The sequence below is a fragment of the Fusarium keratoplasticum genome, chromosome 10 (assembly GCF_025433545.1).
Source record: "Fusarium keratoplasticum isolate Fu6.1 chromosome 10, whole genome shotgun sequence".
Taxonomy (NCBI): Eukaryota; Fungi; Ascomycota; class Sordariomycetes; order Hypocreales; family Nectriaceae; genus Fusarium; species Fusarium keratoplasticum.
In genome coordinates, this window is record NC_070538.1 from 745,105 (window position 1) to 761,360 (window position 16,256).

Consider the following 16,256-nt stretch of genomic DNA (forward strand, 5'->3'; position numbering starts at 1 on the left):
GACTTGATGTACATTAACTGTCCTTTTGTTCATAATTAGCTTGCTTCAACGATACAATCTGTATTTGGTTTGGTATTACGCCCCTTTTTCCTACCGTAGCTCAAACCATTGAGACTGCGTACCGTTTGCCTCAATAAAGCTCTGGGGGTCTAGATCTACCATAAACACGGTTCCTCTAAACTGATAATTACCGTCCGCAGTCTTCCTCACTATAGCAGGAGCACCGCAGCCCTGAAAGACACAGAGGCAATCCCCTTCGGCCACGTCCACGGTTCCTATCCCGATGTACCCACTGCTTGTTTCGGAATAGGTCAATTCCCGAGCATCGTCCAGCGTTGAAAACCAATGATGATAGTCCACAGCGAACTCTATGCTATCCGGATTCTTAGCAAACACATTGTGGCGAAGCCCCAGCTGCCCCAAGATTGTGTCGGGGAAGGAAGCCTTGAAAATGTCGGGTGCCCAGTTTTGGAATGGGGGTATGGGATCCGCGGTGGACAGTGTAGGACCTGTTGAGCTTTGAAGACTGCGCTTAACGTAGTGTGAGGCCATAGATCGTGAGAGCTGACACAGACAGACCATCGCCTCTTTTGTAATATCTGAGCCATGTGCTCGTGCTAGCAAGCGAGTGGCGGCCTGAAAGGAGTGAGTGCCTGAGACATACTGCGGATGTCGTGAAATAAAGCTGGAGGCAAACGACCCAAACTTCAAAATGCCCTTGTAACGGCCCGCATTGTCGAACCTCGCCTCACTCATACCTGACGTGAAGGCAGAGATGAGCTCAAGTTGGAAACCCCAAACATGAAAACTTTGTGTACCCGGAGCGATGTATGGGTTATTCTTCCCATCTCTTCGGAATCTCGGACCATAGTCTTTATAATGCCTGCCAAAAACATGACGGCTGTGGTTTCTCTTTACTGTGAAGTTGGGGACCCAACTGGGGATATCGAGAGAGGGGATAACGTGATGAGCCCCAGCAAACGCCAAGAAAGCAAGAGGGGAATATATCTGTTCCTGTTCGGGCTCAGTCAATGACATGTCTCCCAAAAAGGAGTGCGCTTTCATCCAACGAGCGGTATAGTCCATGTAAACATCCGAAACTGTCTTGGTATAGTCTGGCACGATTGGGAGACGGGTGATAGCGAGGCTGCCGTAAATCTAATCTCGAGGATCCGTCGCAGTGAAGTCAGCACTGAAAAGAGAGAGCTACCATTGTATCTACTCCATTCGGTGCTTTAAATCTTCAGCGGCTTCATTATAGGCCTCTTTGGTCAACTTTGGGGATTTGGATAGTCGAGGGAGTGCCTTGACTATGTCGTCAGAGGTCTTCGTCAACCTCATTCCGGCTATCATGTGCAGAACATTGGACCAGTTGGGAAACATTTTTAGAAACAGCCAGGCCCAGCTGGACGTGAAAAATGGTATTTTTTCTTGGCTTTCCTTGAGTCTTCCTGACAGGCCTTGAAGACCTGCGGCCGCAACCCGGAGGTCATGCCAGCTCAATGTGCTATCGCCAGAGCTCATGAGATGCATCTGCCGGGAGAGAACGACCTCTTGGAATATCCAAACGCGGCTCCAGTACCGATCAAAGAAAAGGTCGTCAATGGCATTCCAAGCTTTGCTGCGGAATCGGACTTCGTCCGACCTGTCGGTCTCGCGCCAAAGACTGGGATACCACCACAAAGATCTAGTTTGCAGCTCGCAGTCTCTGTCGGGGTCCCGTGGCCGGCAAAGGCGAGCAAGTCGTTTGATGGATTCAAAGGCCAGTGAGTGATCCCTCGGGCCAACCCAAGAGTAGACAGTCTCTGCGGAACCGAAAATCTGACCCATCAGTTGCACCTGCTGGGTACGCTACTTGATGTCTTGTTGGTTGATGCAAATCGCATCTGCCCAAAAGTAGTTGACTCCCTCATGGAATTCCTCTACCTGGGGCTCGGAATGACTTTTTGACGAAACAGGAAGCGAATAACGGCCACGACTAACCACTGGGCCAGCTGGTAGTAAAGACGCAGTCGATTGTGCAATAGGAGACCCAGGCGGTTTGTCCAAGCGCAGGTGCTATAGCGTTGGAGGACAATAGTGAGAATTAACGAATTGGCTAGCTGATAAAGGCGATGGAGCGAATTGCACAAGCGGTGATCCTGGTCTGGCTGGCCACGCCGAATCTGGGCGAGGAATGAGGCAAGGTTCGCCCCAACCTGGACGTTGCGGCCTTGAAGAACGATCATTTCTTGGTTATGAGGGTCACCCCAAACGTATGAAAGTGCTGCATATTTCGGTGCGGTGCGTTGTCAAGAGGGACAGTGATCAAGCTGAATCCTTCCGGAAGAATCCCAATGAGCCTGATCTCGGCGTTCGTAGTGTGGAGGGGTTGATAGAGAGGGGTCGACATGCTTGAACCCAGCTACGCCAGTGCGAATGTCTTGAAGCCAAAGACAGTGCTCAAACGACACGAAAATAATGGAATAAGTTCAGTCCGACAGGCAGATAAATCCAAGATGCCGACATTATCGCGGGCACGTGTGAGGCTGATCTAGCGACATGAATTGTCAAAGCACATTGGTGGAGTGTGCCGGACTACGCCTCGTCTTAGCCAGCTGCAGCCTGACACGAGATGTCGGTCAACAGTGGGAGTCAAACTCCTACTGTGACGATCGTATCTTTCCCAAGGGATAAACCGGTCGTGCTGGGTTTATATTGGCAGAGGGTTATTGGCGTTGTCTTGAACTAAGGGGTGTAAGTCACGTCTGGTAATGTGCTTAAGGTATTAAGTGTAACCAAGTTATATTGATAGCTGAGGTAGCTAGTATATATGAAAGTGTAATGAGTGTGTTTTATATACTTGGCTAGTCGCTGAGGCCTAAGTGAGCGAGGTTAGACCGCTTACTGAGCTTATGGTGAGTAGTATATGATCGCTTATGGTCGTAATAGTGAGCGGCTTATTATATACGCGGATTAGGTGCCTATTATGGGTATGTATGGTATGTGACCCTAGGTATATCTAGGCTATGATATAATGTCCCTTCTCTATTGGTCTTGTCCCTAAGGCCATTTCTTGCGACTATAGCTATTCCTTCGTGAGTGATTAACTTCGACTTATATTTTTATTTTCTTTGTGATATTAATGCGATATTAGGCCGTGTGATTAAAAAGAAATCTGATATTTTTTCTTTTATTAAAAATCGCTATATTCTTACTTTAAGAATTAATTAGTTTAGTTTTAAAGTGATGCCTTATTCTTATTATTTAAAATAGGGTATTATCTATAAGATAATCTCGGGTTCTAAGAAGTATAGTTTATATATATACTTAGGTCATCCTTATAATATAATAGGTATCTCTCTAAACTCTTATGCGTGATTTCTTATCTTTTGCCTAGGTCTTTTATTAATATTATTAGTATCTTATATTATTAAGGAGGCTTATCATTTAGATAAGCGGGAGGCTATTATTAAAGAGCTACTTACTTCTTATTATGAGGCTTTATAGAAAGCATAATAAGACTTAGATAAGTCTCTTTCCTAGCTAGAGTTATATTAGAAATATAAGTAGTAGCTAGTATCGCGTGGTATAGAGATAACCCATAAAGGCCTAGCTTTCTTAGATAAATTAGAATAGTTAGAGTAGCGGGAGTCTTTACTTATAGAGGATATCTAGACTATGGTTTATATTAATATCTTAGATTTAGGCTTTCTTAATAATTTTATTATTTCTTCTAATATTATTAATAAAAGTCCCTTAAAAGGTATTATATATTAGTAAGGTGCTTTAGTGGTTCTTATATATTTTCTAAGTCTAGGTAGTTTTTTTATTTAATAAAATATATTATTTTACTATTAATTTTATCTATATCGAGGATAGCTTTTATAATATATTCCTCTAGTCTATTAACTTTAGGCTTTAGTTTATTACTAATTTTAACTTAGATAGTATTTTATACCGACTTAAGTAATAAGATATAAAAGATTAGATAAAGCTTAACCTTAGGTAATAAGTCTAATTTATAGTTATATTTTAAAATTTTTTATTTAATTTTATATAGTCTAATATATTTATAATTAAGTTTTTTATTTTATTATTTTATTTTAATATTTTTTATTATAAGGTAAATTATATCTCTCTCTAAGAAGGTTAGTCTTTTAATCCTTTTCTTATTAATATAGTTTAATATTTTATTTCTAATAAACTTAAGTTCTATTTATATTTCTTTATATAGGTTTTTTAGTTAATTATTAGTAAAAATAGCTTTAGGGTTAATAATAATATCTCGTATTTATTAATATATATCTAGTATAAATCTAAAGTTAATATAGGCTAATATAATCTTTATGCTTTTATTTATAGCTATATTATAGGCTAGCTATGCGGCTAGTAGCTTTTTAACCTAGTTAGTTTATTTATAGTTAATATAATATTAGAGATATTATTTTAGTATTTAATTTATATATTTAGTCTATCTATCTATCTCTTTATAATATATAATAGAGAGTTTATAGTTAATTCCTAAATATCCTATAAGGCTTTACTAGAATTTTAAAGTAAATAATAGTCCTTAGTCTATAATAATTTTAAGTAATATATTATATATTTTAGCGATATAAAAATAAAAGAGGTATATAAATTCTTTTATAGTTATTAATTCTCTATAGGGTATAAAATAGGAGAATTTTATAAGCCTATTTATAATAATAAGAATATTATTATAAAAGTTTTTAATAGCTAATTCTTCTAATAGGGGTAGTTTTATAATAAAATTTATAATAATTAAGTCTTATAGTTATTTTATAACTAGAAGTAATTATAGTTTTCTATAGGGTTTATAGTATTATGCCTTGGTTTTTATATAGAGGTCATATTAATTAATAATTATTAAGATAATTTTCTTTATCTTAGGGAATATAAAGGTTATCTTAACTTATTCTAAGGTTTTATTAATCCCTTAGTATCTATATAGTTAGTAGCTATATATTTCGCATATTAGGTTATATTATAGTTTATTTAGGATTTATTATTTAGTTATTTTTTTATTATCTAGGAGTTATATATTATATTCCTAGATCTATTTAAGGAGTAGGTTATATTATTCTATAGTATAGGTATTTCTTATAGTAATATAGGGTATCCCTATAATTAGGTTATATTTATATAGCTTTAGTAGGTATTTATCTCCTAGCTATATATAGTTATAATATATCCTATAGTCGAGGTAGCTATTTAGTCTTACCGTGAGGTCTTCTTATATAAAGTATTAATATATTATTTCTTAGAAATCTCTATCGCTAAGTTTCTTATTATATTTTATAGTCTAGTAATAGTATTTAATAAAGTCTTCTATATATTTCCGTAGTATAAAGATATATTTCTAATATATAATTATCCCTTATTAGCTTCCTACTTAGTTTATTTATTTAATTATAAGTTTCTTAAGTTTATTAATAGTAATATTAGCGATAATTTTATTTTTTTATTTATTTATTAGATAATATAATAATATTTATTACTTAATTTAAGTAATTATTTATTATTTAAGGTATCTTTCTTATATAAATTATAAGAGTTACTGTTTTACTTTAATCTTTCTAATATCTAGGTTAGGTCGTCGGCTAATAGTATCTGCCTTACTATTCTCTATTTCTTTAATATAAATAATAATATAATTAAATTCTAAAAGATATTTAGCGTATTATAGTTATTATCTATTAAGTTCTTAGGTTTTTATAAAGTAGGTAATATTCTTATAGTCTATATATACCTTAATTTAGTATTTACTTCTTAGAAGATAATATTAGAATTCCTTAAAGGTATTAATTATTATAAGGAATTCTTTATTATAAATAAGGTAATTAAGTTTTATTCTATATAGCTTATAGGAGTAAAATGCGATGGGGTATAAGAGTCTTTTATTATCTCGTTATTTAATTTAGGCGCTTAGTATAAAGTCTAAGGCATTTATTTTAAGTTTAATCTATCGAGATAGATTAAATATCTTAAGGATTAGCTCGCTTAGGATAAGTTCTTTAATTATATTAAAAGCTCTTTTAGCCTTATCCCTAAATATAAATATTTTATCTTTTTTTATAAGGTTAATTAATAATATAATAATCTTCTTAAATTATTAAAAGAACTTATAGTAGTAATTAATAAAACTAAGGAAGGCTTATACTTCCTTAATATTTATTAGTTTCTTTTAATCCCTAATTACTAAGATCTTCTTAGGGTCTATATATATCTTATTATGCGAGATAATATATCTAAGGAATTCTACTTCCGAGGTATAAAATTTACTTTTCTTAGGTTTTATTAATAACTTAGCGTCTTATAGTATTTATAATACCTTATAGATATATTTTATATATTTTTTTTTTATTTTAAAGAAAATAAAAATATTATTTAGGTAATATATAATAAATATATCTAGATATTCTTATAGTATATTATTAATTATTTATTAAAATATAGCGGGTATATTAGTAAGTCTAAAGGGTATAATAAGGTACTTAAATAGTTTATATTTAGTATAAAAAGTAGTTTTTTATTTATATCTTCTTTTAATTTAGATAAGATTATAGGCTCCTTTGAGGTTAAGTGCGGTAAAGTATTTTATTTTAAAAAGTTAATCCTTTAATTTATTAATAAGGGGTAATAGTATTTAATCTTTAATTATAATAATATTAAGTATTCTAAAGTCGATATAGAGTTAAAGCTTATTATTCTTTTTTAGAATAAATATAATAAGGTATCTAATAAATAACTTACTTTTCCTAATATATCTTTTCTATAATATATCTTTAATATATTCCTTTAATATAGGTAATTATATTTTATTAAGTAGGTAAAGTTTACTAAAGCTAGGCTACTTCTTATTAATAAACTTAATTTCTAGGTCATAGTATATATATTTAGGTAGGCCTATTTTAAGTTCTTCCGCAAAGAATTACTTATAGATATAATATTATAATAGAATATTCTTAAGTTATTCCCTCTTTAGGGTCTATTTAACTTACTTAAGGTTTTTTTTTAATTTATAGAATTACTTTATAATATATATAATTATTTATTATATTTGTTATTTTTATTTATTATAGTATTTATATTATATTCCTTTAGGTAGAGAGGTATCTTATATTTACTTTTTTTTAACTTCTCTAGTATCTCTAGTAGAAGTTTAAGATCTTATATTATATCCTAAGTTATTATTTATTATAAGGGGTACCTTATTATTAAAAGAGAGTACTTAGCTAGTCCTCTAGTTAAAATATAGGTTATAGCATTATAATTATAGGTACCTAAGCATAAGATTATAGTACTTATTAGGTATAATATTAAATAATATCTCTTAGTTCTTTCTTTTAATAAAAACCTTAAGGTAATTAATCTTATAGTTAATAACTCTATTATTATAATTAAAAGGGGTTCCCTCTAGGTTAATAACTAAATAAGGTATTTATTTATACCTCTATAATAGCTTAAATCTATTTATTATTATTAGGTTAAAGTAGTTTTATTTAGCTCTATTATCTACTAAAGTATTTAATTATTCTCCCTTAATTTATATTTTTAATTCTAGGTATTATTACCTATATACTTTATTTATAAAGTAGAGGGCCTTTTAGGGTAATATTTTCCTATATTTATCTATCTATTACCCTATGCTAAATAGGGTATCTAGTTTTTTAACTTCTCAATAGCATAGCTAAGATAATTAAACTTATACTCGCTATTTATATATACCTTATAGTTATAGTTATTCCTTAAGCTATCTTACTATTACTAATAGCTTTCTTTTGTCTCTTAATCTTTTTTATACCGGGTATTACTTAGCTCTCTTAGTTCTTCCTAGCTAACCTTCTTTTACTAGTCTTTAACCCTATAGATTACTTATTTTTATTTCTAGATAGCTTAATATAGGTCTTCGTAGTATTATATATATATTACTCCGATAGAGTTATACTAATAGAATACTTAGTATCCTTTCGTCTTATATTATATATAGGGGTTATTATTTAGCTAGGCTAATAGGGCAATAGGGAAGTAATCTTATTTTTACTTCTCTTCCCTATATTCCTCGCACTAATAGTATTAATAAGATATCTATAAAATACTAGGATATTTTTTATATATAAGGTATATTTATATATTATCTCAGGGGTTAAATAGTATTTCTTTATATTATGGGTTTTTAGCTAATTCCTAGTAATAGGCTTAGAGATAGATTTCTTATATATATATTATATCTATATATTCCTATACTATATAGATATATTATTCTTATTTATTATTCTAGTAATAGTTATTATCTTTATTATAGAGTTATAGGTAGGGTTCTTTTTTTTATAATTCTTTATTAATTTTCCTTTTTTCTTATTATTATTCCTTTTAGGTCTATTAGAGTTCCTTTTATAACTTTGCTATATTATATTTAAAATTAATTTAAGCTAGGTCTCTAGTATCCCTTCTAGAGATTTAGTTTATACGCCGTGGTATATAGTATTCCCTTTTTTATTATTTGTATATTTTATTATATTCCCGTGATGCTTTAAGTTAGTATTATAGGCATAGATTGCGGTTATATTACGCGAGGTTATTTTATTAATAGTCCCTTTTATATATAATAGAGGGTATATAGGGGGGTATTATATTATATCCTATAATCTATTTCTTATAATTAAACCCTTCTATAGTAGCTTCTTTAAAGTCTATTTATTCCGCTAGTATTAGGGGGGGTTATTATTTCTATTCTGCTAGCGCTCCTATTTCCTTCTATTTAAGCCTTCTAGTTATCGCGATAGTGACTATTTATTAGTTTATATTACTTAGCTTAGTTCTTTCCTATATTATTAGCTTAGGGAGTAATTACTACTATGCGGGTTAGTTTTCTTCCCGTGCCTTTATTTTTTATCCTACCTAGCTATAGATTTTCTTATTATTAGGTTTAGGTTTATAGGGATCCTTCTTATCTATTATGATATTATATCCGCTTCGTAATATCCTGAGTATCTAGGTAGTGCGGATAGCTATTTATAGCCTATGGTCCTAGTTAGTAGTATTTAGTTATTTCTTACCTTCGGGGAGTAATTATTATTCCCGGGGTTTATAGTATCCTTCCTAGATATTGTATTATTTCTTTTTGTACTTATTTGCCTTATAACCTTTCTTATAGTAGTAATAATATTTAATATCCTTAGGCCCTCGTTAGGTTACTCTAAGCTCTATAGGTCTTAGGTTAGTGCTATATAAGGTGTTATTTTATCTCTTTTTGCCTTAGTTAGCGTCGAAACGGGGGCTATTAGCCTTACTGCCGAACTTAGGGTTTTATAGTTTTTTCTAAGAGAATTATTAGTCGTTAATTTTAATTGCCTAGCTAATATAGTCGATAAGGTTATCTAGTTGATCTTTCTTATAGAGCTTGGCTTATATTTCTTTCTTAAGTCTATTAAAGAAGAAGGATATTAATAGCTATTAGTCTTAGTTAAGTTTTAAGGTAAATTAGAGGTACTTTATTTTATATTCCGAAGTAAATTAAGTTTATCAGAGTACTTTAATTTCTCTTTTAGCTTATGCCTTTTTATTAATAATTCCGAAGGCCTATCGGAGTATTACTTTAAAGGCTTTATAGTCTAAGTATAGGTTACTAGTTTATGGCGAGAGTTTGGCGAATAGGGTAATAAGGTATTCCCTTATAACTAGTTTAAATTATATAGTAGCATAGTTCTTAAGTCTTCCCGCGGCGTATTAGACCCTATTAGAGGCTAGGGTGAACTAGGTTAGGTAATAGGTTATAAAGGCCCGTAGCTATATAAGGAAAGTTAGTAATTTATACGCGGTTCTATTAAATATCTCTAGTAGGTTTAGCTTTAGGACTTCTCTTATATCTTTTCCCCTTATAATAATAATAGCTATATTATTAATATCTTAGATACTATTTAGGTATTATATATTCTAAGCGCGCTAGGATTCGCCTATCTTTTTGATAAGTTCGCGGAGTCTATCTATCTTAGTGCTTATAGCGGTGATCTAGGCATAGAGCTACTTAATTTCCTCGTCGTTAGAATTATCCGCGTCGTCTATTTCCTTATCTAGGTTAGCGGGAATAGGTGCAATAAATATAGGTAGATAGTTAGTAGGTAGAACCTATTAGTAGTTATTAGTAGGAGTAGCCTAGGTAGTTATTATATTTGATATTATTTAAGGTAATGCGAGTAATCTACTAAATAAGAGCTATTAATATATAATAATTATATCTTTCCTAAGGGATAAATTAGTCATACTGGGTTTATATTAGTAGAGGGTTATTAGTATTATCTTAAACTAAGGGGTATAAGTTATATCTAGTAATATACTTAAGGTATTAAGTATAACTAAGTTATATTAATAGCTAAGGTAGCTAGTATATATAAAAGTGTAATAAGTATATTTTATATACTTAGCTAGTCGCTGAGGCCTAAGTGAGCGAGGTTAGACCGCTTACTAAGCTTATAGTGAGTAGTATATAATCGCTCACGGTCGTAATAGTAAGCGGCTCACTGTATACGCGGATTAGGTGCCTATTGTGGGTACGTGTGGCATGTGACCCTGGGCATGTCTAGGCTGTGACACCTACGACCAAGTAAGAACTCACCTATTTCGTTAGAATAATATTTCTGGGAATATAGGTAAAGAGATACAACTTGAAAGTAGAGCGGGTTAGATACTTAAGTTACTTATATCTACTTACCCTGTACCCTTAGACCGAAAGTATGTATATATAGTATTTTGTTTGTATTAATAATAGGCCCTTGAATAGCCTTAGGATTATTTTCTTATCAATAGTATAACCATGATCTAGCCGCCGCCTGAAGAAAATTCGTTGAGGAGGAGTTATATCATAAGGGGGAGGTGGCGCTCGGGTTTCCACGAACACGTCCTGAGCGCCGCGGAGACGTGGCTGAGTCAAGCAGACAAGTCGAGGTCACAAGCCACAGTTGGTACAGCCTCAAAGTCCAAAAAGGCCTCGCCGATGAGCTCCCGTAAAACTGGGTCAGTGGCGATGTTGTCCATTTCCGACGTCCAAGCTGTCGGATCAAAAAGATAGTCATAGGTGAGGACTCCATCCGTGGCTTGCTGCACAGAGTCCATCTGGGTACCAGGCATTTCTCCAGCCGTCGATCCGGCTGAACGATGAATTCTCTCAATGAACTCGAGGCAGAGGGCGGCGGAGCTATTCCTTCGGGCAAGCGACTCAAGACATTGGGTGGCAGCGGATATTGAGGCCTCCCAGCCCCCGGAATCGTACGGGAAATCTTGGTCAGGTTGGCCATCTCGGCCAAGACAGCTGGCTTCGAGTACCAGCATTGCCTGGAAGATGAAGTAGGTTCCATACCAAACGATTCCAGGGTGCAGGCCACTTTCATAGGAGGCAACAAAGGAGGAGATGGACTGTATAGTCTCCATCGCGGCGTCAAGGCAGCGACTCCTGGCATCCATGCGACTTGGCAAATATGGGTGAACCTTCTTGGTTCCCCTCCATAGCAGAATGCGCAAGTTTTGCTCTTTCCACAAAACGATTGACCGTGGGCCCAGAAACCAGGCCGGGACATCTGGGCTAGTAAAGTATGTCGGGAGGTTGTCTCTCCACACGTCCAGCTTCTGGGCCATGATCTCAGCCAGCTGGTATGCCATCTTTTGGTTGGCCGTCTTTGCGGAGAGGAACTCGTGGTGAATCCCGTTTGCAATCCTGACTAGCTGAGCTTGAGCAATGAGGGCGGAGTAAGTGGTAGGGTAGTTGACAGGAGCCGGCACAACGGATGAATTATCACAGTCCTAGGCCAGCCGTGTTAGTATTCTAGGAACATATTCGCAAGATGGTGACTCACTTGGTCGTCAATGTTCCGGGGTAAAGCTTGATCTATAAAGCCCTCAAGAACTGCCATCGGGCGACCAGTGGTGATGCTGAAACCACTATCAAAACAGTAGACGACCCAGAACAGCTGTCGATGCCGCTCGAACACGACCTTGTCCTCGGCCGACGGCCTTTCCCGATGCAAACCAATCCCGAATGCGATCCTTTGGGCAAGACCGATGAGACTGTATCCAGTATTCGGCCTGTCTCGCTTCTGCAGATAGTTGCCCATCAGAAGCAAACCTTGAACAGTTCTGATAGTACCGGCCTCAAATACCTGCATCGAGATACGTGATCTAGCAGCAGAGTAAAACGGGCATTGTTCGGGAGTTGTGTTATTGTCCAGCAGCCAGCTCCCAATGGCCAGAGCCATGTAATATATTATACGCCAGGTCGGGTTGGCACACACCCTGTCTCGATTGGCGACTTCGCTTCGGAATGTTGGCTCGTGGAGAATTGGGTAAGAGGTGTTGAACAGGCGAAAATACCCATCAATCAACGTGTTGATGACAGCCAAAGATGCAAGCTGTGGAGGGTCTGGGCCAACGCCTCTCGCAGCAGGCTGGGCGGGAAGCGGGTGGGATTCATCACTGCCACTGGGTGATAGAATCGTGGATGGCGGGAGTAAGGCCGTAACCTCTTGAAGGATCTCGGACCCTGAGCTTCGGCCTTGATGCAAACAGGATCAGCTCAAGTCAGATGCGCGACGGAAGGAGCTTACCGAGGTATCCAGCATTGAGGCTCGGTAGAATTGCCATGCCATCCTTATGCATAGCTGAGGAGCCAGGCGAGACGTGTGATGAGGCCTCATTCCACTCATAATCTTCTCGAGCGGCGCCATCTTCAACGCCATCGGGCGAATCTTGTACAACATCAGAACTACTACCGAATGCTGCGAGCTCGGCGTCAATATCCAAGCCAGGGTTGAACTTCTCTAGAAGCGACCTCAACTGCATGCAACGCGTCTCAGCGTCATCAAGGTTTTTGCGAGTGAGCGGGGTTCGATCCGGGCGCTGGTCAAAACTACACGTTTTCCCAGTGCTCAAGCAGTAACTGCAAGCTCTTTGGCCATTGTTGCTCCCCGCACACCGTGTTTTGCGCCTTTGGCAGTGGACACAGGCTCGGCTGACTTGGAGCCGTGGCCCATCCCTCCCCGTGGGACGACTCATGTCCGATCGGCTCGGGGGTTGAGCACCGAGTGGGGCGTTGCGGAGGTGCTGGTATTGGGCCGGGGCCGTTGTTTGCTGATGCAAGGACGAGGTAACGGCGGGCGGCTGACTGTCGCCCGATGGACTAGGTTGCCTCTTCAGATGTCGATGGAAGCGGAGGGAGAGAAACATTGGAGCTCTGTGGTTGGATCGACAGAGGTGTCGGAGCAGAGAGCTCCGACGTGGGTCAGATGACACGAAGTCGCCCAACATATAACCAGAGAATTCATCAACTCTCTCCTTCTTAATTGAAATCATCTAGCGAAACCAGGAAATTCTTCACCAAATTGACTTTAACCGCCACCATGTCCATGACATTCGAGGATTGCGCCAAGGTCCGGGAGGGATTCCCCAAGCCCTTCCCAGACACCCCGTCCAACGTTGTTGAGCAACTCCGCCTCAACGGCAAGGTTGTCGTTATCACGGGTGCTGCTGACGGAATTGGTCTGGCTGTGGCTACAGCCATGGCTGAAGCTGGCGGAAATGTTGCCCTGTGGTATAACTCGTATGAACCCGCTGGGCCTCGTTGCGACCCATCAACTCTAACATCTGCAGAAATACCGCCGCCGTCGACAGGGCCCAGGACTTGGTAAATCAGAATGGAGTTAAAGCAGCTGCTTACAAGGTCGACGGTAAGCACCATGAGCTGCTGATAACCCAGGTCAATCCTAACAACACTGTTAGTTTCGGATGTGAGCCAAGTTCAGGAGACTCTCCAAACTGTGCTGAAGGACTTTGGAAAGATTGATGTTTTCGTCGCCAACGCGGGTGAGTACCCATGACAGGTTATTCGTGGCGCCATGAGGCTAATGGTGAATACCACACAGGAATGGCAATCTCGAAGCCGATTCTAGAGCAGACGATCGACGAATACAAGAAGCAGCTATCTGTGAATAGTAAGCGAGTCTCTGCCAGGTCTTGAGCTCAACTAACTCGCGTCTAGTGGACGGCGTCGTATTCACAGCCAAGTACGCCGGCGAGATATTTAAGCGTCAAGGTTTTGGCAACTTCATCATCACCTCTAGCATGAGCGCTCACATCGTAAACGTCCCCACGGATCAACCGGTTTACAATGCCACCAAGGCTTTCATTACGCACTTTGGCAAGTCACTCGCTCGAGAGTGGCGGGAGTTTGCGCGTGTTAATATTGTTTCCCCTGGGTTCTTTGATACGAAGATGGGTGCGAGCCCTCTGGCGATCAATGAGGCTTATCGCATGTCGGCATTTGGGAGACAGGGGCACGTTAAGGAGATTAAGGGTCTCTATTTGTATCTCGCTAGTGATGCATCTACCTACATGACGGGGAGCGATATCCTGATCGATGGCGGATATGTCTTGCCTTAGAGTACCTATCTCAAACTACAAAGAAATCATGATGCCTAAAAAGTCCGATCGCAGGGAAGACGTGACCACGGGCGCGCGCGCCAGGCACAAATTATGATTCTGTAACCTGAGTTGCGAGGAGAATATTCTAGAATTATTCTTGTATAGAGATAGGCTTGAGTTCGAGCTTCCTACTTGAGGTTCTTCATCGCACTCCTTTAAAGCCCCAGGGCAGGAATTGTTTTTGCCCAAGTTCGACGATTGAGGGTCAGGTTTATTCTTCTTTTTCGATGACATCTTGGTCGCAGACAAGAGCAAACACACTAATTAACACATAGCAGCATTAAAACCCAATGCTGTAAAACACTGTAACTACCCAAGATAAAATTAAGCTTCTGCAGCCGTAGGAACTCAATAGTGGAAAGTTGAGTCTCGCAGTGCAAAGGGTCGGGTTTATATGGACAACATCGCCGCACCACTAGACGTCTAGCGTCTGTTGGGAAAGGATTGAATTTAACAGGGCATTATTTCGTTCTTTGTTGTAGTAGAAGCCTGGTCCTTGATGGGATAACTGAGCCGATAGACAGATAGTAACAGGGCATATGGCTGGTTTAAGTTTGGCAGCAGGAGATAATAAGACTATGAAGTGCTGATATTATGCCATGGACTCAATCCTGTACCCCCCGGATCAAGTTCTTAATCCCCTCACCCTTTCTGGTCTTCTCCCAGGCTTCGGTAGCCTTTTCAAACGGCATAATACTGCTGATCAAAGGCCCCACAGAGACTTTACCAGACTCAAGCAGCTCGAGTGCGATTTCATAGTCACCAGGCCCATAACGGAATGACGTCTTGAGAACGATTTCCTTCTCAGACATGGCGTGAATAGGAATTGCTTGCACTGGCTTCCCTATCCCGACCTGAACAAGAACACCACCGGCGGAGAGGGCAAGAAGCCCAGTCTGAGTCGATGCTTCAACGCCAGTGCATTCTAGGACTGCTTCAACGCCATCGCCGAGTCCCGTCTCAGTCTTGAACCTGGATGCGTTTTCCTCTGGCGTCGACCCGAGATCTGGGACAAACGCAGAGCATTCCAGATATTTCTTTGCGAATGTGATCTTGTCCAGGTTAACATCCGTGATGTAGACCTGCCTCGCGCCATACGCCTTTGCGACCGCAGCAGTGAGGAGACCAATGGTCCCAGAGCCTTGTACCAGGACACGCTGCCCAACCCCAAGGCCTGCAAGGCGAATACCATGGACGGCAACTGCCAGAGGTTCAACGAGAACGGCTTCTTCAAGACTGAGAGAATCGGGAATTTTGTATGCGAAGTCCTCGGGGATGCTGAAAAAGCGAGACAGTGTACCCTGCGTAAGGGGAGGATCTGCGGCGAACTTCATCTTGGGACAGAGGTTATATCTTCCATCTTTGCATTGCTTGCATCTTCTGCAGGAGAACCCAGGCTCGATAGCTACGCGGTCACCGGGTTTGAGAAGCGTAACATCAGGCCCAACCGAGTGAACAATGCCGGATGCTTCGTGGCCCATGACGAGAGGTTGGTCCTCGGAAACCTTTCTCGCAAAGCCGCCATCCGTCCAAAAGTGAACCTGAAGAGGTGAGAATCTAAACGGTGTCATTTTCTTTTAGATGCAACTCACATCACTGCCACAGACGCCGACGTAGGAAATGCGAATGATGACATCGTGGGGATCTTTGAGGGATGGGACCGGTCGATCCTCAAAACGGACTTTGCCGGGACCATAGAGGACACAAGAGAGATTCTGACAGGACATGAGACTCAGAAATTTCAATGGCGGTTGAGCTCATAGTTTACTCACTGTTTGGCTCAT

General features: G+C 38.5%; 3 protein-coding genes across 3 annotated transcripts; 1 reads left to right on the plus strand and 2 right to left on the minus strand.

The window, feature by feature from the left end:
• Nucleotides 1-10,929: 10,929 nt before the first annotated feature.
• Nucleotides 10,930-13,218, minus strand: NCS57_01209400 (Zn(2)-C6 fungal-type domain-containing protein; the record flags this gene model as incomplete). Its single annotated transcript, XM_053061776.1, has 3 exons — nucleotides 10,930-11,799; nucleotides 11,853-12,547; nucleotides 12,600-13,218. 3 exons carry the CDS (start codon nucleotides 13,216-13,218, stop codon nucleotides 10,930-10,932), a joined length of 2,184 nt encoding a protein of 727 aa, XP_052908304.1.
• A 173-nt stretch (nucleotides 13,219-13,391) lies between these two features.
• Nucleotides 13,392-14,430, plus strand: NCS57_01209500 (uncharacterized protein; the record flags this gene model as incomplete). The annotated part of the gene is made up of 5 exons (XM_053061777.1): nucleotides 13,392-13,591; nucleotides 13,642-13,718; nucleotides 13,771-13,854; nucleotides 13,914-13,982; nucleotides 14,030-14,430. 5 exons carry the CDS (start codon nucleotides 13,392-13,394, stop codon nucleotides 14,428-14,430), a joined length of 831 nt encoding a protein of 276 aa, XP_052908305.1.
• Nucleotides 14,431-15,077: 647 nt separating this feature from the next.
• NCS57_01209600 (PKS-ER domain-containing protein) lies at nucleotides 15,078-16,256 on the minus strand (the record flags this gene model as incomplete). The annotated part of the gene is made up of 3 exons (XM_053061778.1): nucleotides 15,078-16,013; nucleotides 16,065-16,187; nucleotides 16,245-16,256. The coding sequence occupies 3 exons, from the start codon at nucleotides 16,254-16,256 to the stop codon at nucleotides 15,078-15,080; spliced, it is 1,071 nt and encodes a 356-aa protein (XP_052908306.1).